This window comes from Vicia villosa, linkage group LG3, assembly GCF_029867415.1.
Source record: "Vicia villosa cultivar HV-30 ecotype Madison, WI linkage group LG3, Vvil1.0, whole genome shotgun sequence".
NCBI classification, from domain to species: domain Eukaryota; kingdom Viridiplantae; phylum Streptophyta; class Magnoliopsida; order Fabales; family Fabaceae; genus Vicia; species Vicia villosa.
This window is the reverse complement of record NC_081182.1, coordinates 103,686,323-103,709,515: the sequence shown is the minus strand read 5'-3', so window position 1 is coordinate 103,709,515 and position 23,193 is coordinate 103,686,323. Positions and strand designations below refer to the sequence as shown.

General features: G+C 33.0%; 2 protein-coding genes and 1 pseudogene across 4 annotated transcripts; 2 read left to right on the top strand and 1 right to left on the bottom strand.

Annotated features, from left to right (window-relative positions):
• Nucleotides 1-11,817, top strand: part of LOC131658707 (probable amino acid permease 7) — a 40,478-nt pseudogene extending 28,661 nt beyond the window's left edge.
• Nucleotides 11,818-12,963: 1,146 nt separating this feature from the next.
• On the bottom strand, nucleotides 12,964-17,824 carry LOC131658706 (heavy metal-associated isoprenylated plant protein 41-like). The gene is made up of 2 exons (XM_058927973.1): nucleotides 17,662-17,824; nucleotides 12,964-13,268 (listed from the first exon to the last, which is right to left on the bottom strand). The coding sequence occupies exons 1-2, from the start codon at nucleotides 17,822-17,824 to the stop codon at nucleotides 12,964-12,966; spliced, it is 468 nt and encodes a 155-aa protein (XP_058783956.1).
• Nucleotides 17,825-18,398: 574 nt separating this feature from the next.
• Nucleotides 18,399-20,076, top strand: LOC131656469 (uncharacterized). 3 transcript variants are annotated; one of them, XM_058926180.1, is made up of 5 exons: nucleotides 18,399-18,766; nucleotides 18,852-18,929; nucleotides 19,144-19,242; nucleotides 19,339-19,440; nucleotides 19,850-20,076. In XM_058926180.1, exons 1-4 carry the CDS (start codon nucleotides 18,729-18,731, stop codon nucleotides 19,433-19,435), a joined length of 312 nt encoding a protein of 103 aa, XP_058782163.1. In that variant the 5' UTR covers nucleotides 18,399-18,728; the 3' UTR covers nucleotides 19,436-19,440; nucleotides 19,850-20,076. The 3 variants fall into 3 exon arrangements, 2 of the variants coding, with proteins under 2 accessions (XP_058782163.1, XP_058782164.1); XR_009300119.1 differs by having other exon boundaries at nucleotides 18,401-18,766; nucleotides 19,352-19,440; XM_058926181.1 differs by lacking the exon at nucleotides 19,850-20,076 and having other exon boundaries at nucleotides 18,401-18,766; nucleotides 19,352-19,573.
• Nucleotides 20,077-23,193: the final 3,117 nt, after the last annotated feature.

Here is a 23,193-nt window from a genome sequence, read left to right as displayed (position 1 = left end):
CAAATTAATACATAGTGTTTTTGTACAACAGATAATCATAAACAATACTGGAAACTTAACATCAAATCCTTAAGCAACAACACATGTCTCATTCTTGATTTTCCTTTTGATGAACACAACTCACAAAGCTACCAATTCTACAAGATCTTGAATTGATCTTGAGCCAACCACATTTCCATAAAGAAAGCACTCCGAGATTTTGCACGCTAAGGTCTTCACTCGACCTACCAAATTTTCTTTGTTCGAGTCTTTTAAACTGCTGAAAGAGTTAGAAACTCCAAGATTTTGTTTGCATTGGAACATAACGTATACATCTCAACTGCCAACCAACTGCATTTAATGAATAATTAATGATGAGGGATTTCTAAACGATTACTCAGTGGCTAGTTAGAGGTATTCTTCTTCCTCTCTTCCCATCTTATTATACTTTCTTCTCTTGTGTGCTTAGTTGAGTGTTAGAGCAAAAAAATATTCTTCTCATTCTCTTCATCATCATCAATGGCACCAAAGAGATTCCGCACATCCGAGGGGTCCTCCTCATATTACTTATATTTCTTCTCTTCCCAAGATCAAGAAAATAATTTTAACTAGTACTATGAATTAAGGGAGCTCATTGAATCACACATTTTTGTATGCTTAATTGAAACACTTCAACTATGAAGTACCTAATGAGAGGTTTCTTATGTTGGTGAGGATGATTTACTCAAACCTCAACTATGTAGACGTGGTTCTTACTTATGGATTGAAGAAATGCCAGATCTGATGGACTTTTGAAGAGTTTGCAGACATCTGCAACCTTCCGTGTGCAGCGGTGAAAAATAAAGACTAAGTCATTGATTGACTTAGCTTGTATTTTAGTGAAAGTCGCCACCGCGCTTTATTATTTCCAAAGGAAATGGGAAAATAGCCAAATAACTTCTTAGGGATGATGGTGATCGTGATGCTCCAGAGACCTTATATCAAACACCTTAGCATGTGAATCAACAAAGACCAGTGCAAAAAAGGATACCTCGAGATTGTGGCCCCAATGGACTGTTTGATTAAGCAGGTTGTTATCATTAGTGTAAAATATTTGGTCGCATATAATCCGATTTAAATTAAATAACATTAGTATTTAGTCAATTTTTAATTAATTAATTAATTACTTTAATTAAATTAAAAATTAAAAAAATACAAATTGTAAGAGTCAGATGAATTTGCGCCCCTTTTTGAATATCATAATGTAGGCGCCGATTGAATTGGCTTGCCATGGGTGCAGTTACCGTGCATAGATAAAAATCTATGCACCATGCATAGATTATTATGGACCCTTGGATCAAATTCTAGACATCAATTGTTATTACTCAATACTCAATACTCACCACTCAATACTCAATACTCAATACTAGATTAAAAACATGATCCAATGACTTATGTAGGTTCATGCATGGTGCATAAGTAAAATCCTTATGCATATTAGCCAAAGTCGGCTTGCCATACATCAGGTGTTAGTTGGATTGTACTATTGAAGGTGACAATTTGCCTGACTTGCATTCTAAGACGTTAAATAGGGCCACCAATCTAATTGGATTGAACTCAGCGCGTGAAATAATTTTTATTTGAAACATAAATATTTTAAAAAATAGTATAAAAATACAATTATTTTAGTATTTTTGTTGAAAACCATTATTACTTTAAAAAAAATTCTTTAACTTATTGTGCACTTAAATATTTTTTGTGATATTTACTTTAAGTGAAACAGGATTATAATCCTTTTATATTTATTTCCATTTTTTTCTTCTTTTAGATAAATAAATTATGATTAACTTTTTTAAGGAATTGAATGTGACGTGAAAAGAGTTAAAAACGTTAAGGAGAGATTTAAGTGACTCTTTTTTTTTGTTGAAAGCCCTCAAATAATCAATTATTAACAATTGGTGATTTACTCCAAAATGAAATAATAAAAATAGGTGCAACTTTTTAAACTCGAGTTTTTAACCCTATCAACTATACTCAGTCAAGAAAATACCCTAATAGCAACTATACTATTACTTCACGTTTGAGCTTAATTTTCAACTGGTTGTATCTTCATGAGACAACAAAGGCAAGGAAACAATTACATATCCACCATGATATTGCCTTCTCCATTCTTTCAAAATTATCTATTAAACCTTTGAAACTATTTGAATGTGTATCAAATCATGATCTCTCTTGTCTGATAACCCTTATTTTTATTAGGAAGATCTTAAAGTTCCACATTGGTTGGAGATAGAGCATTGAAATAATATATATAGAGGGACACTCCTTACCTTACAAACCGGTTTTGTAAGGATGAGATAGGTCAAACTCTAGTCTGGTATCAAGAGCTCCGGTTTATCGATCAAGGGAAGAAGAAGAAAATTACGATGGTGGTGAATTATGGGAATGAAAATTATCCAGCAAGTCTACCAATTCTGAAAGTAGATAACTATAAGAATTGGTGCAAACAGATGAAAGTTCTATTCAGGTGTCAAGGTCATTGGGATCTTGTAAAGAATGGAGTAGAAGAGGTTGAAGAAGACGCTTCAGATGAAGAAATAGAAGAACACGAAGAATTGGTGAAGAAGAGTTATAAAGCACTCTTTATAATTCATCAATGTCTAAGTTCAGACAACTTCGAAAAAGTTAGTGATTCAGAATCTGCAAAAGAAGCTTGAGAGATTCTTGAAAAATCTTTTGGAGACGCTGAGAAGGTGAAAGTGGTGAGGTTACAAACTCACAAAAGAACGTATGAATTGCTTCAGATGGAAGATAGTGAAAGCATAACTGATTTCTTCACCAGGGTTACGAAACTAGTGAATCAAATCAAGATATGTGGAGAAACGTTAACAACAAGAGTTGTTGTTTCAAAAATCTTGAGGTCTTTGGTTCCTAAGTTCGACTGTGTGGTGGTAGCCATAGAAGAGTCGAATGATTTGTCGAAATTGACAAAGGAAGAGCTTCAAAAGACGCTTGAATCTCATGAACAACGAATGACTGAAAGAGTAGCAAACAAGTCGAAGAGTGATGTGGCTTTGCGGGCTCAATTGGCAAACAAATGCAAAGGAAGTTGGAATGAAAATAAAGGTAGAGGTGGCTACTACTATTCGACTGGTCGAAGTCAGCAAGAAGGAAACTGGTCGAATCAGAAAAAATCCTCATACCCAAGCAACCAAAGAGGTGGCGCTGCAGGTAGAGGAAGAGGTGGTGGTCGAAAGCCTGACAAGAGTCACATTCAGTGTTTCAATTGTCAGAAGTACGGTCATTATTCTACAAAGTGTCCGGAGAAGAATAAGGATCAAGAAAGTGATGCAACGCTTGCAAAACAAGAAGAAGAAGAAGAAGAAGAAGAGTTATATTGATGGTCACAATAAAATATGAAGATAAATTCAAGAACCAATGGTACTTGGATTCAGGATGCTCATCACACATGTCTGGAAGGAAAGATTGGTTTGTCAACATAAAGCTCTCGATGAAGAACATGGTGAAATTCGTAAATGACAATACTCTAGCAGCTGAAGGTATTGGAGACGTTCTAATCATGAGGAAAGATGGCAAGAGGTCAGTAATTTCCAAAGTGTTGTACATACTAGGCATGAAGAGCAACTTGCTCAGAATTGGGCAGTTGGTTGAAAAGAACTAAAAAGTTTCGATCGAAGACAAGATGATGAGAGTAGTCGACACAAGTGGAAGGTTAATCTTGAAGGCTCCTATGTCACAAAATAGAACCTTCAAGATCGAACTCGATGTGATGGAGCACAAGTGCCTTTCGACTGCAGCTAGCAGAGATGAATGTATGTGGCACTATCGACTAGGTCATCTCAACTTCAAAGACATCAGAGACTTGAAAAGAAAGAATATGGTTTCGGGACTGCCAGAAATCGACATTCTAAATGAGGTATGTGAGGAATGTATGCAGGCGAAGCAACACAAGAATAACTTCAACAAGGATGCAGGAAGCAAGTCGAACATTATTCTCGAAATCATATACTCTGATGTAAGTGGTCCTATCCAGGTGGATTCGAATGGAGGTAACAAATACTTTGTTACATTCATAGATAATTTCAGTCGAAAATTATGGACTTATTTGATCAAGAAGAAAAGTGAAGTGATCGAGGTGTTTTTCAAGTTTAAATCGATGGTTGAAAGACAAAGTGGTCGAAAGCTCAAAGTTTTGAGAACTGATGGTGATGGAGAATATGTGTCGAAAGACTTCGACATGTTATGTGAGAAAGAAGGGATTGTGCATGAGGTGGTGCCACCCTACACTCCACATCAGATTGGAACTGCATAAAGAAAGAATTGAACCATCATGAATATGGTGAGAAGTATGTTGAAAGGCAAGAATTTACCTAAAGAGTTTTGGGGTGAAGCTGTGTCGACCGCAACATATATTTTGAACAGATGTCCGACGAAGAAACTAGAAGGAATTACTCCTAAAGAATGTTGATTTGGTGTGAAGCCTAGCTTGAGTCATCTGAAGGTATTTGGATCTATAGCATATAGACATGTGCCAGATCAGCTGAGAAGAAAACTTGATAACAAGTCGAGTCAGATGATCCAAACAAGCTGTTCAATCTAGTGAATAAGAAAGTAGTGATCAGCAGAGACGTGATCATAGATGAACTTAAAGAATGGGAGTAGACTGAAAATATAAAGAAAGACTCAGTGGGAATCTTACTCGAAGAAACAGAAACTCAAGTCGAAAGAGAAGTTCGGCTAGAGGAGGTTAGAGATCAACCATATACAAGCAGACCTCATAGAACTAGACACATTCCTGCAAGGTTTCAAGAATGTGTGATTTCATTAGATGATGTAGTCAATGATGAAGGTGATCTGGTACACTACACTTTCTACACAGATGTCGAACCCGTTAATATTGCAACTGAGGCATTGAAGGATTCGAAGTGGGTGAAAGCTATGAATGAGGAATTGAAGCCCATTGAAGACAACAACACTTGGTCACTTGTCAAATTGCCTCAAGGAAAAAAAGCAATTGATGTGTGTCATACCCCAAAATTTTCCCGATCAAATCTACGTCTGTTAATCCATCAAGGTTCAAAATTAAGAGTCATGGGGTTTGACATTTCTATTGTCAAACCCGCTCTCTTATAAATCAGGTTGAGTTAAAACAAGGGCGTAATTAACAGAGGTTTAGGACCCAAACGTTGGGCCCAATTATTACAAGGGTTTTATCATTTTTGGGGGTATTCTGGGTTTTACTAACATTTGTTTCGATTATTTTTTTTTATCATGACTAACTATTAGTATTTATCATTATTATTTTTTATTATTTGATTTCTTTTAGTTAAATAAAAATATATTATATTAGTATTATTTTCAATTATTACTATTAGTAATATAATTAGTTGATTAATTAGTTGGACAAGAGGCCCATAAGCTAATTCCTACTTATTTTTATATTTTATTATTTTTTGAATTAATTTATGTAAATTCAAATTAAAAAGGAAAATCATGATCTAATGAAAAATTAATACATGGTCAAAGTTCCCAAAAATGTTAATTCACTCCAATAAAACAGAAAAGGCTGGGAAACGTGAAGGTGTATGCATCAAAATAGAGTGGAGAACAAATTGGAAAGATTTCATATGAAGTTAGAATCAAATCTCAATCTTTCAAAATGCAAGGATTTGATTCAATTCTTAAACCAAAAATCATTCTATGGATTGATCAAGATTGTATCCAATTTTGGTACCCTAATTGAGTCTGTTATATATGTGATACAACCCTTATTCATGGGAGGAGGAAAAATTGGCAGCTTGAAGGCCCTAACCGATTTTAAAAAGAACCAAAAAAACAAAGAAGAGGTCAAGATCGTTGGAGATTGTTTCAGGGCGTTTTGAGCATTCTAATCAGTCCCTTGGTGCTTCCTGGAACTATCTCGATCACCAACCACGATCAAAGCGTGCAGAATTATGGTTCAAGAACTCACGGTTTAGTCATTTTTTTATGTTCGATTTCACACAATTATACAATTAAAATCGTATTTGAACATATATTCTGGATCGTGAAGAGGTTTAGAGTCTTGCTGTGTTATTTAATTCATGATTAGTTGCAGGTTGAAGATTATACCATTGTTAGGGTTCATACCTCTCAAAAGAGGGTTTATGGGTTAAAGACAATTACAGGTTCAATTAACATATCCATTGGATTCGTGAGGCATCGTTTAGACGATCTAGGCTGTCAATTGGTATTATTGGATATTGATTTGTAGGTTTTAGGATTAAAGCTTTACGGCCACATTTAAAAACCGTTGCCTAAAGGTTTCATCTTTCTGGAAAATGCAGTGAGGAGGACGATACTGTAGCGCGCGTTTTCGGTTTAAAAAAATATATAAAATTTATTTCTCCATATATCACGTTTGTTTCGGTGTATAAGCAATTAACAAGCCTAGCGCAGGTGGCTAAGGCACATCGTGGGTAATCCAAAAGACCTGGGTTTGATCCCCAGGTCATGTGTGTTTTCCATTTATTTTCTTAACTTGTTTTGCTGTAGCCAGCTCACAAATCCAGCGCGTAGCATCTATGGAAGTTCACAATGTACCCTCGTATCACAACCCTTGGATCTCAACGCTGCTCAGATCCAACGCATCAAGACTTAAAGACCACCATAGACCTTCAAAAGCTCACCGCACACATGATCAATACTATACCCAGGTTTTATTATTCTTTTATTATTCTTTTATATATTATTTGTATTAGTTAATAATTAAAACTTAATATTTTTATATATGATTTAATTTTAAAATTACATTAATAATATAATTAAATTAGGATTAGGCTTAGGATTTTTCTCGATTATTTCGATTATTCGACTTAATTGATTTAATTAATTTTAATTGTTAAAAATCACAAAAAAAACCTAGAAAGGCTATCAAAGTATTAGGGTTTGCCCCAATCCCATTGGTTATCCTTAATTAATTTTCTCCTCGATCCGACTATACCTATTATTCGCATTGGCGAGAAATAAATTTAATTGAATTAATTTATTTATTAATGCTAATTTAACTAATTCTTCGCTAATTCTTTCCTCGGTCCGACTAAATCTATTAGTCGCATTGGCGAGAGATAAAATATTAAAACATGACTATTGAAATTCATTATCGTGTAGTAACTAAATCTATTGGTTATGAGAGGTGATGATAAAACATGAAATTTAATTACACAAAATTAAAATATACTTTATTTGCTATTCGTGACGATCGAATCTATCGGTCATAATGGTTAGCAATACTTTACCCAATCCGTTAACTATGGTGATCAAACCTATTGATCATCGCAACTAACGATAACATATTAAAACCGGGGTTGTACGCCAATCTTAAAACACTCTTTCATCTCTTCAATACTGCGAATAAGGCAATTCAAAATGCCTTGCAAATCACAAATTCAAAACTACGATAGGCCATTCAAAAAGCCCCTCAAAACAATTTCATAATCAAATCTAAGGCGTACAACCCTGCCCGAACTACGTTGACTCTGATTCTCCATAAGGAGATACGTAGGCACTTGGCAACAAGGCGAGTCCCCTTCCCTAAAACCTCAATTCAGATCAAATCTCACTTTTCGCCCTATTCATTTCCTTAGCTATTAAATCTTAATATTTAGCCATAAAACCTTAGGAAAGGGTTGAGGGTGCCTAACACCTTCCCTCGACCTGATTATAATAATCTTACCCGAATCTCTTAACTGCGTAGGGTTTCCTATTCGCCCTGGTAGAATAGGTGGCGGCTCTAAATATTCATTTTTAGGGAAGGTTTCTACAATGTAAAGTGGGTATACAAGATGAAGTGTAATCCCAAAGGAGAAGTGACTTGACACAAGGAAAGGCTTGTGGTGAAAGGATTTCTTCAGAAAGAAGGAATTGACTTTGATGAAGTATTTGCACCTATTGCCAGGATCAAAACAGTCAGGTTGGTTGTTGGTCTAGAAGAAATAAACAGTTGGCACATATTTCAGATGGACGTAAAGTGTGCATTCCTAAATGGACCTTAGACGAAGAAGTCTATGTTGCACAATCAATTGGTTTTGTGAAACATGGCAAAGAGAGAAAGGTGTATAGGCTACATAAAGCCCTGTATGGACTGAAGCAAGCTCCAAGAGCTTGGAATAAGAAGATCTCGGTCTCCTAAGGCAAAAGGAATTTGTGAAGTGCAAAACTGAACATGGAGTATATTAAGAAGAAGCAATAGTGAATTGCTTATACTATGTCTCTATGTCGATGATTTGTTGATAACAGGTAGCTGCAAGAAAGAGATCGAAGACTTCAAAGGTGATCTCATCAAGGAATTCTAAATGTATGATCTAGGCGACATTTAATATTTCCATGGCATCGAATTCTACAAGAGTAGTAGAGGCTTAATGATGCATCAACGAAGATATGGAAGTGAAATTCTCAAGATATTTGAGATGGAAGAATGCAACTCGACTTCGACACCTGCTGAAACAAGACTGCAACTGTCGAAGAACCCAGATGAAGATGATGTCGATCCAACCCAATATCGAAGACTTATTGGGTCATTAAGATACCTTTGTCATACAAGGCCTGACTTAGCATACAATGTAGGTATGGTAAGTAGATTCATACAAAAGCCAAAGGTATCACACCTAGCAGCGGCAAAGAGGATATTGAGGTATCTAAAAGGAACGCTCAACTATTGCATTTTGTTTCCTACAGATGATAAAGGAAAAGAATGCAAATTAGTGGAATACACTGATTCGAGTTGGTGTAGTGATGCTGAGGATCGAAAATCTTCAGCAGGCTATGTGTTTATGCTAGGTGGTGCACCAGTTGTGTGGAGTTCGAGAAAGGAACCAGTAGTGGCATTATCATCATGCGAAGTAGAATACATAGTTTCTTCTCTTTGTGCATGTCAAGCAACATGGATGTTGAACTTGGTTGAAGAGATTACAGGTAAAGATCATGGAGCAATTACCATGAAGATCGATAACATGTCAACTATCAACCTGGCGAAGAATCCAATAGCGCATGGTCAAAGCAAGCACAACGACATGAGGTTCCATTATCTTCGAGAGTAGGTAGCAGATGGGAATATGAACTTGGAACACTGCAGAATTGAGAATCAGATTGCAGATATTATGACGAAGGGAGTGTTGGTCGAAGTGTTTAGAAGACTAAGAGCTATGATGAACATAAATAGCTTAGACACAATGAATTAGGTGGTGCGTTAAATTATAATTCTTTGTGTCAAAATATTTGGTTTTGTTTGTGTGAGAATAATTTGTTACACACAGATTTGTTTTTTATCTAGATAGATTTATTTTAGATTTAAAATAGATTAGCTTTGATTTAGTTCCAAAATAGGTATTTTGGGCTTTTATAGTTTTGGGCTTTGACTTAGGGAGAAAGCTAACCTAAATCTATAAATAGAGAGTAACCCTTATTATTTTGAAATCAAGGCAATTGAATTGTATTCACAGAATTTGCAGTTGCAAGTGAATAACAGTTTTCCACAGTTTGTGGGCTGAGAGTTACTCTGCAGAAACCCTAATCTCTTTTTCTTTAAATTTCCTTTCTTATTTTCATTGTTATCCTGTGGTGGTAACAATCTTGTTCATCAAGATTGATAGAAATTCATCATAATTTTTGGTGGATTTCCAACATCTGGTATTAGAGTCTATCGATAGGACCATGGACCGCCCACCATTAATATCCACGCACCAAGGCCAAAAGAATGTTGGCCGTGAGGGGTGTATTAGGAAGATCCTAAAGTTCCACATTGGTTGGAGATAGAGCATTGAAATAATATATATATATATATATATATATATATATATATATATATATATATATATATATATATATATATATATATATATATATATATATATATATAGACACTCCTCGCCTTACCAACCGGTTTTGTAAGGATGAGTTAGGTCAAACTCTAATAATTTCATGAGCCACTATGGCGAGAATTTGTATTAGAAGTTCTGTTTTGAAATTATGTATCATTGATGCAAGTTTGTTTTTGTAAATCCTACAAAAGATCAACATATGGTATAAATGTTGATGACAAAATCATGAGTTATCTATTGTGTTATATGCAACAAAACATCTTCAAAAAGATAGCCATTCAACAACATAGATTTCACTTTTCAAACTTCTCTTAGGCATTCCTTCAGCAACATTGATTTTGTTATTCAAACTTCTTCTCCAAGGCACTTCAGCATTGCACCTCTCAAAGAAATTAAGCCTTCTCCTATTAAAACAATAACTTGAGCTGCTGCATTCAAAGACCTGATGTTCTTTGTATTGGACGTCATTTCAAGCACAATGTGACACAGAAGGAGCAATACCAATTGTTCTTCTAAGATGGATAAATTTGAAGGTGCTGCATCTACCAAGAGGAAAACTTTTATCACATCTATTACCATCTCCTCTCTTGTTGTAATAATCTGGATAATCTTCCTTCTTGAAGTCAGTACACTCCATCAATTTCAGAATGCTTTCCTCTGCAAGCTTCTCTATGTTCCACTTAGTATAGGGATGTGTAGTTTTGTGATTCACATGAATTTCACCATTCGCCTGAATCATGCTACATGCATTCTTGAAGAAACCCCACACAAGATCTTAATGCATCCTATAAATTTAAAAAACAGACACAACACAAATTAACTATAATATATATAATCAGCATTGACAAGTCCTGTTAAGTCAGTTCAGTTTGTAGTGATGGGCGCGAATTCAATTTCGGACATTCTACGTGCTCACAAATTATAGCTACTAGACTATTGACTAAAAAGAAAAAGCACTCACTTCTGTCAATTTAAGATTATCCTTATCTTCAAGCCTCTTGATTCATATTTCATAGGACTTGTTTTGATTTTGCAGAAAATGGAATAATTATGGGAAGTTTGACAGGAGTACAAACGACTAATATTGCAGACAAAATCTGGATAATCTTCCAAGCAATAGGTGACATTAGCTTTTCCAATCCATACCTAATGCTGCTTCTTGAGATACAGGTAACATTTTATATTCAAATTTGATGAGTAAAGGGCAATTTTTTTATATATACATATTAAATAAAATATTGAATTTTTCTGAGTACATGACACTTTAGAGTCTCCTCCATCAGAGAATTAAACCATGAAAAAGGCCTCAGTGACTTCAATCGGCATTACAACATTCTTCTACCTATGTTGTGGATGCTTTGGATATGCAACTTTTGGAAATGCTGCACCATGGAATCTATTGGAAGGGTTTGGATTTTATGAGCCTTTCTGGCTTATTGACATTGCCAATGTTTGTATTATCATTCATTTGGTTGGAGGATATCAGGTACTACTACTTTTACTGATCAAAATCGTTTTTTTAATATTTAAAAACCATTTACAGTTTTCAATGATTTAATTTGTATGGTATTTTCAACAAATATTCAGTCAACCAATATATAGTGCGGCTGATAGATGGTGTTAAAAAAAATACCTAAACAGTGTCTTTGTGAATGATTTCCACAGAGTGAAACTTCCTCTATTACCGGCTTTTGAGATAAATCTTTTCAGGTTCTGTTTCAGAACAACCTATGTGATTTCAACTATTGGACTTGCAATCTTATTTCCTTACTTCAACCAAGTTCTGGGAGTATTAGGAGGCATATATTTCTGGCCATTGACTATATATTTCCCTGTTTAGATGTACTTTGTACAGAAGAAAATTGGAGCTTGGACTAGAAAATGGATTGTTCTGCAGATATTTAGCTTTGCTTGTTTTCTGGTCCCGATGATGGGATTTATTGGATCATTTGAAGGAATCATACGTGAGAAACTCAAATAGTTTTAAGAGTTATATAAGAATTAACATGTATAAGTCACTTCGAAGAAGCATGGAATGATACTTGATGTATAACTCACATCGAGGAAGCATGCGTGTTCCGATAAATTTGCTCTTTGTTAAATTGTTTTTACCTATGAATGGAGCTGTACTCTCTACTAAGCTCTTTATTTTTGGATTTTCTATTGAGTTAATTATTTTTCCACTTTGTTTTCTCTAACTTTTTTTTACTATTCATTGTGAATTAATTATTAATGCCCTAATCCGGAACTTAATATCTAGTATGGAAATTAACTTTCGAATTTTTATGATATACATAGTTTGTTTGATTTTGTGTATTTTATTTCTTGAGTTTGACTTCTTTAATTATGATATGATTTTTTTGATTTAATGAAAACTAAAATGTTTTACAATAAAAAAAGATCGAGACATAGTTGAATGACTCAACATGCTTTGTGAAATATTCACTATAGAATATTTAACTTCTCTTGGGCATCCTATTGGAATGGGAAAAAAGAATGATATGTTTAGAAAAAAAGACGGGAGGACTAATTTGGTTCGATTTAATTACTCAAAAAGATTTCGGATCTTAACATTCCGAACAAATATTATTCATAAAGAAAACCCTATTAGCCTTGTTGCATTTGGAGGAAGAATTATTTAATATTTTTCTTTGTATTTCTTTCAAGAGGATATTATCAAGTAGTTTATACCTTATTTTGAAGGTTTACTCTTGATGTATGACCAAACTTATCTGAATTCTCTATCAAAGAGGTGTGTTTTTGGTTTTGATCATTGGCTTTGTTTAAGGGAAGATTTTATGTTTAGATTTTGAATTGGAAGTTCTGTTTAGAAATTATATATCATTGATGCAAAGTTTGTTGTTATAAATCCTACAACAGATCAACATATGGTAAATGTTGACAAGAAAATGATGAGCTGTATGCAACAAAGCACTTTCAAAAAGAGAGCCACATTTCAAAGTTCTCTTAGGCACTCCAATTTCAGCAACATAGATTTCACCACTCAAACTTCTTCTCCAAGACACTGCAGCGTTGCACCTCTCAAAGTAATAAGCCTTATCCTATCAAAACAAATCCTTGAGCTGCTGCCTCCAGAGACTTGTTGTTCTTTGTATTGGACTTCATTTCAAGCACAATGTGATACAGAAGGAGCAATACCAATCTTTCTTCTAAGATGGGTAAATTTGAAGGTGCTGCATCTACCAAGAGGAAAACTTTTATCACATCTATTACCATCTCCTCTCTTGTTGCTATAACCTGTATAATCTTCTTTCTTGAAATCACTACACTCCATCAATTTCAGAAAGCTTTCCTCTGCAAGCTTCTCTATGTTCCACTTAGTATAGGGATGTGAAGTTTTGTGATTCACATGAATTTGACCACTCGCCCGAATCATTCTTGAAGAAACCATCCACAAGATCTTTATGCATCCTATAAATTTAGAAAACAGACACAATACAAATTAACTACAATCAGGGGTGGCCCTGAGTACGGGCTCGTGGGGCGGGAGCCCAGGGCCCCATAATTTTAGGGGCACCAAATTTTTTTTTTAACTCCTATATATATTAAAAGAGAATTTTTCTATTATAAAAATACTTACTAGAAAAAAATTTGAAAAAATACTGGATAACAAAACTATAAGAGCACTACAAAGTCAAAATTAATAAAAGAATGTAATTTCCAAGAATAAAATATAGAGTAGAATAAAATCAATTAATTCCCCTAAAATAAAATTAATTAATATATCCATAATTTTAACAACTAAAAAGTTTAATTGAGGAACTAAAATTAAAATAATGATATAGAGAATATTTTATATTATTAATAATCTTACTTAGGATAGTTTTAGTTACTAGATATCCTGCTGAGCAAAATTTAGCATTTCGTGAAAAAAAAAGAGAGGACTAATGTGGATAAAAATAGAAACTTTCTTTCTCTCGTTGAAATGATTGCAGAATGGGATTCTGTCATACAAATTTATTTGAACGTATTAAGAATTATGAAATTCATTATCATTATCTTAGTTAAAAGATTCAAAATGAATTGATTAACATGTTAGGTAATGAAGTCAAAAGTGCAATAGTCGAAAAAATCAAAGAAGTAAAATATAGTAAAAAGTTGTATCTAAGTATTTGAAAAAATATAGAGAAGAAGAAGAAGAAGTCTCTTTATAGTGGTTTATGTTTTGATGTAGTATAAATATTGATTCAAAGATCCATACTTGTATTCTTTTTGCATAATGTTAAATGAAAATGTGTTTTTTATCCAATTACTTCTTTTATCCTTGTGCATTTAATGTTAAAAAAATTAAAGGGGCATCACTCTTTTGATTCGCCCAATGCATCCAAATTCGTAGGACCGGCCCGGACTATAATATATAATCAGCATTGACAAGTCCTGTTAAGTCAGCTCAGTTGATAATTATGGGTGCGGATTCAAATCTGCGACATTCTACATGTTCTCACAAATTATAGCTACTAGACTACTTGACTAAAAAGAAAAAGCACTCACTTGATCATTGACAAGTTGTGTTCCATCTTCCCATGAAAGCCTGCATGAGGGAAGTTGAATATAACACGATCAAAATTCCTCATATTTAAATGTGAATGATATTTCATTTTGGTTGCATCAACTCGGGTCAGGTTAATGTGCATAAGTATATCCTTATGCACGGTGCATAAGTCTCGTACGAGTAATATTTAAATTGTTTCGAGTAACATTTTAGTTAGAAACGAGTAATAATATCATAATCCATGAATAATATATGCATTATTTGTACACATCTATTAATTATGAGTAATTATTAATTGTGAGTAATGAGTACACTGATCGGAAAAATAGCAAGTGTACTATTTTTGCCTCTATAGTAATAATAGGGGAAATTCCCCGAATGTCGGTCTCAAGGACTGCGTAGGAAATACAGATTCTTAAAATATGATTCAATTGAACAAACACTAATGTTTTGGTTTAGGTGGATTAAATCCTTACAAAGAAAAAAATAATGAGAAAATAAATTGATTTTTGTTATCAAATATATGAGATGCTAGGGTGAGTGGTTGATTTGGGATGTAACACTTCAGAATTAAGTTCTCTTCAACAAGTTCATAACATTCAGTTACCACATCCTTAGGGTGTTTCCTCCTAAGCCCTTAGTGAGAAAACCTTTGGTCTTCCAACCTAAATCCTAAGTCCTTAGGAACCTAAATTGAAACCAAGCTTTTATAATATCAAGATTATGTGGCAATTATAGGGTATCCCTAGTCCTAGGTGATATCTACTATAATCAAATTATGCACAAACCCTAACAACTACAGTCCTGTATTGTTAGCCGTAGATTAATCCTTATTTGACCGATAAAGAAAACATTAAGAACACTGCATAATTTAACTGAATAACATAAACCAATGTATTGATGAAATCAAGAATTCAGAGTCATTACATAAACCAAATCAGGACCACCCCCTAGCATTGGAGGGTTTAGCCTCTCATAATATTCAAGAAAGACATAATAAAGAATGTAGACATTACTAAAAAATAATGGTGACTTTGATCTTCAATGGCGGAAACCCTTGAATCCCTCCGTCTCCAAAACTCTTGATGAAGCTATCTTCTCTCTTCTGTGATTTTCTATCGTATGATGCAAAAGTCCCAAAATAATTCTCTCCAACTCAACTAAATAGTCTAGGTACAAATCTCAGCCAAATGGAATGTCTAAAGTGCCCTCAAGGTGGAGATTTAATGAAAAAGCCCTAAAATTGGAAGTTTTCACGCTCTCAGCAACACTGGCTGTGCTTGGAAGCACTGGCCGTGTTGCTCTTTTACTATTTTTTATTTTTGCTCCCAGCAGTCCTGACACGGGCCGTGCGTGGAAGCACGGGCGGCCGTGTTGTCCCCCTGGATTTTGTATGGAAAAGAGTTTTTCATCTGACACGGGCCGTGCTTGGAAGCACGGGCGGCCGTGTTAGACCCCAGAACCTTGAATTTTCATCTTTCTCTTGCTTCTCCTTCCTTCATAGTTGTTTTGACACTTAAGATGACTTGTTCAAACCTGAAATTTGTACACAACTAACCAAACGGCATCAAAAGAATCTAAATAACTTAAATTAAAACATAATGCAAAGTAAACATAAAAGCAATCAAACATGAGATACTTAAACAAAAACAATAAAACATTGATCAAAGTGTTACCGAATCGACAAATTTAGACCGAATACATGACAGAAATTAGGTAGAAATGGTGACCGATCATACACTATTCTGAGTAATATTTACACCATTCTGAGTAATATCGAATTTTAACTATTTTGAGTAATATTTTCATTGTTCTGAGTAATATTTATACTATTTTGAGTAATTTGTATATTATTTTGAGTAATAAATATAATACTTTGAGTAATATAAACAATATTTGAGTATTTATGCACCGTGCATAAGGATATACCTTATGCACATCAACACATCCCCATCAACTCCATGTAAAAAAAAATCCAACAACTGACACTACTAGAAAATTCGTTTTTAGTGACCGATTTTAGTGTTTTTTTCATAAAATAAAATTAAAAATTGTGATATCTAAGAATCAAACTTGTGACATCTGTGTATTTTAGTAACAACTTGTCACTACACCACTTAACAACTATTGTTATATTTTATAGGGTTAATAGTAATTCACCCCCCTGTAATGTTAGCGAATTTTGTTTTTGCCCCCTCCCTACCCTTTGGCAACGGTTTTTTCAAAAAAAACCGTTGCCAAAACCTGCCTTTGGCAACGGTAGGGGGGTAAATCAAAACACGCTCATATTACAGGGGGGGTAAACTACTATTAACCCTATTTTATATTTAAACATATATACATATATTTTTTTTATAAATATATTATATGTTAAAACAATAAAAATATGAAAAATTTAATAAAAATTTAAATTTGAAAGAGAATTAAAATCTTTAAAAAAGAAAGGAAATATTAAAATAATAAAGAGGATTAAAAATAAAAAAAAAAACAAAAAAATATTAGTGACCGAAATTTCGGTCTCTAATTTATATATAAAAATTAAATTGTATATAAAATTATTTTTTGTGGCCGATTTAGTGACCACTTAAAATTGGCTCATGAGTATTAAATTTTGGTGGCTAATTCGGTCACTATAGTGATCAAAATTTCGGTCACAAAATATTGGTCTCTAAATCGGTGGCTGATTTATTTTAGTGACCGATTTAGTGACCTCTTAAAATTTACTCATGAATATAAAATTTTGGTGGCTAATTCGGTCACTACAGTGACCAAAATTTTTCGGTCACTAAAAGCGAATTTTTTAGTTGTGTGAATCGAATCGAACCGAAATCAAGTTAAAATAACCGACCGTTATGTTTGGATAGCGAACCAAACCATTATGCACAAGAACCAAACCGTAACTAAAACTGAACTAAAAATGAAAAATGCTTAAAACAAGTTTTAAAAAAATTTGAAAAATAACTTAACGATTTGGTTCTTCGGTAAACAGTTCGGTTTGAAAAGAAAAAAATTCTAACAGTTTGGTACAGTTCAGAATTTCAAAACGGTATACCAAACTAATAATTTTGGTTGAGTTCGATTCTTAATAAATTGAAACAATTCTATTCAATTCGAGTAAATTTTTATTGTAGTTTTATTTGGTTTTTTTCTATCATGAACAGCCATAATTATCAATAACAAAAGTTAAGTCAAAGCATTTTGTACTAAAATGTTGCAAAAGCTACAAACTTTGTCACTAGTACTACAAGTTATTAACAGCAACAAAAAAAAAAAAGGCATTGTGTCTAAAAGAGAGAAGAGCTAGAAAAAAACCATGAGTGTCAAAAGAAGAAGCCACAATATTTGTTGCAGAAGCAAAAGCTTTTGCTAGACAAAGGGTGAAGGAGAAATCACCCTCTCCCGCCAACAATAATTGATGATCACTACAATAATGTTTCAACCATTTTGAACCCTCATCGCTTCTGTTACTTCCCATTTTTGTAACTTGCTCGATCTTTTTTTCTTCTATGTGGTCTTTACACCCTCAAATGAAACTTCAACACTTTTCACCTAATTCTGCTACAGCATCATTTTATAGCTTGACTGATGTGTTTTTATTATTTCGAGGAAAAATATAATACTCCATTAGCATAAAGGTGAATTTTTATTTACTCAACTTAAAAAGTTGGATAAAGTTATCTTTAGTATAAAATATCTCGAAAATAACAAATAAATATACTATTTAATAAATAATTAAATATGTAAAAGTTAAATGGTGTAATGTGATTGACCGAAGGTACACTACTCATCTTTTTGTAACGGGTAGAGAAGTTGTTCCCCAACATAAATATTTACCAATAGTTAGGGGTGGACACAAGTTACCGAACCGAGAACATCCGACCGGTCCGAACCGAATTAAACACTTTCGGTCGGTTTATATCGGTTGAATGGGTCAAACGGGTGATTGGCACGGTTTTTAGTGGATTATTCCGGTTCGGTTCGGATGATAATGTTGGGCCCATCGGTGACCGGACCCGACCGAGTCCAATTTATATTTTATTATTATAATTATTACTTATTAACACTAGGGTTTGAGGTGGAGGCAACACTATTTTCTCTCCCTCATTTTTCTTCCTTGTGTAGCCGCCGCCCCACTCTTTCTCTCTTTCTCTCATCAGTTCAACCTTCGCTCAGATCTATGAAAAAACCACGCTCACATTTACTCTCTTCTTCCAGAAAAAGATCAATCTTTCTTCATCTCTCACCTTTACTCATCAACCACGTTCACCTTTACTCTCTTCATCCAGAAAAAGATCAAACCCTAACACCCAAATTCCAGAAACAGATAGTTATATTTGTGAACTGAAAGAAGGTTGCAAGCAGATGTTTTGAGAGTTTATATGGTTTTCTATCTGATTATCGAAGTGTTCTTCTTCAGGTATATAACTCATCTTACCTTTTCCCTTATGATAGTCATGATTTATCTTTGATTCTTTTGATAGTTTTACTTTTACTCTTGTCAGGTTGCAAATCGTTGCTTCTATCTTCTTGATACTTGTTGTTTTTCATATTGATGTTCTTGCCTCCTTGTGGGTGTTACGGTAGGTATCATTTTTTCTAGTTTGTAGTTGAGTTGGTCTCCACTAGTTATTATTCTTGAAGTTGTATTTATATTTCTAGGTCTAGATCTATTCTGCATGACATCTTCACGGCTATTTAAAGTCTGAGATTTGCTTTTGGTATCCTTTCCTGCAATATTAATAGTGTTCTTGATTGAGTTGTTTTCTTTCTTTTTTTTTTTACTTGGATTTACAGGGGTGACAGAGTTAGACAACTTAAGTTTCATTCACTAATCCCAAATCCATCCACAGAAGAGTTAAAACTTTTTGAAGAGAAAAAGAAGTTAAAGAAGAGGTTAATTCCTTGATTTTAATTTGAATTTCCTTAAAAGAAAAACAGCAATATTTAATTTAGTTACATGAATCCTTTAAATTTTGAGAGTTCTTTTAGTTGGTTGTTGCAGGAAGCTAAAGTGAAACTTCCCTTGAAAAGTCAGGTTTTAAGAGAAGTTTTTGCAATAAAGCATTGGAGGTTTGTTGTAGAGTGAAAAAGGTTTGTTGATTTTCCCATGTGATCTCTTTAAATATAAAGATAAAAAGTTATGATAAAATTAAAAGAGAAGATAATTTTAGTGGTTGGAAAATAGATAGTGTTGTTTACCACTGTGTTTAGTAGTGTTTGAGTTGTTTACTACTGTTGTGATTACCCTGAATATTTAAAGCATGTTAGCAATTTGATTGAGAAATTTTGAAATTAATGTTCAACTTGTAATCTCTGCTAGTCCTTTGTTGTTACTGATAATTCCTTTGAAGTTAATGATTTGGATGCTTGTATTTCTTAATCAACTAATGCCAATTTTTTAGCAGAAAAAATTTAGTTATGATTAAAGTAGTTTTATAAAATTGTTTTCCATTTTATTAATTTTTCTAATATCTCTTCTATATTTTTTTTTTTTATGTAGGACCTTGCTCTGATTGGATTATTATATCATAATAAAGTTGTTTTGAGAGAAGATATTTTCAAGTCTATTAAATAACAAAATAGAATTTGAAGAAGAAAAAAAAGAAAGTTGAAAAGATTATAATCAAGAGAGATTATATTCAAGAAATGGAATATAAATTGTCACAGTTAGATGAAGCATTAAGAGAACCCAAACATCAAATATGGATAGAATAAATATTGTGTTATTTAGACTTGATAAATATTTTTAGTTCTCCAATTTTTGAATAATAAAAGGTAGATAACTTTGTTTTTTAATGAAATTATTAAATATAATAGTTCAATCAAATTGGAATAGAATATAAAAATAGCCTGAACAAAACTCATTCAATTTCTAAATTTTAAAATGAATTTAAAAAATCAATGATTTAAGTTGGGCCATAGTATATAGCCCAGTAATTAATTGGCTGAATGTATTAAAAAAATTTAATAAAAATTTGACTGATTTTACAATGGGCTTAAAATTTGTTATGGGCCAAAAATATGCCTAACCGAAAAAAACCGATCAAATTAACCGAACCGGAAAAAACCAAAAAAGAAAATGGTCGGAATTGGGCCATCATCTGTCACCCGAGGGTTGGGCCGGATTGAGGTTTTGGACCCGAACTCGATCCGGCCAGAACCGATGTCCATCCCTACCAATAGTAATGATACTACTTAGCTAGTTAACTCTATCTTTCAAATACAAAAATCAAGAAAATTGATAGATGTACTATACCTTTATCTATAAATAGAAAGAATATCTCATTACACTCCTTGATATTTTTACCCAGACGAAATTTTAATTATGTTATCTGCTTTCGTAGATATATATTTGGAAGTATTTTTTTTTAACAAAATTTGGTTTTTTTCGTAGATACATCTACGGAAGCATCAAAACATAATGAATAATGAACGTTGAGGAGTTTCAAATTAATTCAGTTCAGTGAATCTTCCCTAGATGTATCTACGAAACGTGTTAAAAACATAATATTCCGCAGATATGCCTACAGAACTTTCTCTTATATTTTTAAATCAACTAAATCTTACTCCTAAACTCCAATATTTTCAACAAAATGGAATATCAAATTATAGTACATCAAAGTAGTGCAATTTAAAGGAAATGGAATATACTACACCAAAAGAGTACATCGTATAAATCACCCTAAGAGTGTCAAATAAATAATCATAATAAAGTATATAAATGTAATCAAAATACAGACATTAATAAAAACACAGACATCACTACTGTGTGTGCTGGATAACATCCTCCTCTACCTCTGGCCCTGCCTCTACGTCCACCACGTTGTCTGGTGGCTACTCTGCCTCTACCGTCAAGTGCCCCACCTGTCTTGACACGATGTCGATGGTACAAAAATTCCCCATCTGCCACCCTAATTATACCATCCATTATACGCCTGTGAACAGACCCCTTAGAGAAGAAACCATCAGCAATGCATGTGTTGCACCCCTAACTTTGCCCTCCTGATTTCACTTTTTTCACCAAGTCTTAATAGTCATAATCATTCGTCTCATTAAGCTCCTAAAGCTTGGGATCAAAAGATTTTTTGATATGGGTTATTCATTTGGTTACTACACTCGAGTTGAGGCAAGGGTTTAAAGTCACATTGTTAAACCTCAGAATTGCCCACCCTTTATATGTTTTTAATTGCTAATTTATTTTGAATAATTGAGATAGCACAATTGCCTACATTTTGTATTTTACTCTATTTTTGCGTGTTTTCATTCAAAAAAGGTTAAAAAATATTTTTTTAATTATTTAAATAATATTTTTGTTTTCTTTTATTTAGCATATTTTAAAATATTTTTTTTATTAAAAGCATAATTTTATGCAAAAAATAGCCAAAAATCTAAAGTAGAAAAATATATTCTCTCAAAACAGTTTCTCCCATATCCAATCTTGCACCTAATCACCAAACCGTCCAAATTCAGAGTCTTACTCACTAAGCCTCTGACCAAATCTTAATCTCTAAAAAACTTGCCTTAAATAGATTGATCTCATTCAATGCCAAACCCTATTTTTCATATATATGAAGGCCTAGTTTTTTAATTCCTAATGATCCAAAATTTAAAAATTCACTCCTAAAGTTGTTATTTTTCACATCGAGGAATAACAACAAAACCTCAAAAACTTCATCAATCAAGAGAAGGAAATTTGCACCGAAGGAAAAAAGAGGAGTCAGAAGGATTAACGAGGGAGGAGAAAGCAGCTTAATTGGGTCACGCCACTTCAGGTTGCTGAATTTGGCCCTGAAATGTAACTTGTTGAATTTTTATTTTATGCATTATTCTTAGACCTGAAATATAAAATTTTGAACTTATCCTATTGCTTTTTTGTTTTTTATTTGTGTTGTTTCTTTGATTGTATATGATTTTTGGTTGTTCGTGCTATTCACTCAGAATTAGATTAGAGTCTTTTTATTAGAAGCAAATAAATTTTTGTTTAATTTCAATTAAAACTTTTCTTTAATTTACTTCTAATTGTAATTAACTTTTTTTATGTATAATTCGAGTCAAATTATGTGTGGTTACGTATGTAGATTAGTTAGATTATAATTAGTTGTGTGTTTCTTATTTAGGTTATGTCATTATAGTAAAAAAATTCATAAAAAAAATATACACAAAAGAAATAGAGTTTATTTAATTAGTGTTAGTCAATTAATTTAATTAAGCTTTATTTCATTAGATTAATTTAGTTAGTTTTAATTTAGTCGTAAAAGATTAAAAAAAATACAAAAGTATTTCTTTTATTATCAAAATACAAAAGATGTGGTTAGTTGTTATTCCTAATAATGAAAATTATTTTAGTTTCACTTGTAATTAAATAATTCTACCTCTTGTACATATCTCACTTATAAACTGGACATAAATCCTTAAAATAAAATCAATTTAAAAAAATATTCCTCTTCATGTAATTAGATTCAATTGATAAAAAATCCAAAAAATATATTTTAAAATTAGATTTTTATTTTCTATTTTAATATTAAAAACACCAAAAAATATTAGTATTCAAACCATAACATGATAACAATAGGATAGTCATTCCATTCATTTCCATTCCCTCTTTTCTTTTTTTCAGTTTTCTAAAACACTTTAATCATACTCAAAATTCTTAAGGAATAAAGCATTCAAATACCCCCACCTTGTGAGGGGTCATCTGATGTGTTATCCATTAAAAAATAACAACAAATCAAATCTTAAAAACACTCTAATTCTATTCAACAAACCATATACCCCTACCTTATGAGGACCATCTGATGTATTTTCCTAAACAAAATTACCCAGATACCCCTCACCTTATGAGGT

What these genes read in the sequence shown, in the direction of transcription:
- LOC131656469 (XM_058926180.1), top strand. Translation starts at nt 18,729, where the DNA reads ATGGTTTTCTATCTGATTATCGAAGTGTTCTTCTTCAG. An exon ending in GCCTCCTTGTGGGTGTTACG is followed by an intron (nt 18,930 to 19,143) that starts GTAGGTATCATT and finishes TTGGATTTACAG; the next exon opens with GGGTGACAGAGTTAGACAAC. An exon ending in AAAAAGAAGTTAAAGAAGAG is followed by an intron (nt 19,243 to 19,338) that starts GTTAATTCCTTG and finishes GAGTTCTTTTAG; the next exon opens with TTGGTTGTTGCAGGAAGCTA.
- LOC131658706 (XM_058927973.1), bottom strand. Translation starts at nt 17,824, where the DNA reads ATGGGAAGTAACAGAAGCGATGAGGGTTCAAAATGGTTGAAACATTAT. An exon ending in TTCTTCTTTTGACACTCATG is followed by an intron (nt 13,269 to 17,661) that starts GTTTTTTTCTAG and finishes CTAAATTTATAG; the next exon opens with GATGCATAAAGATCTTGTGG.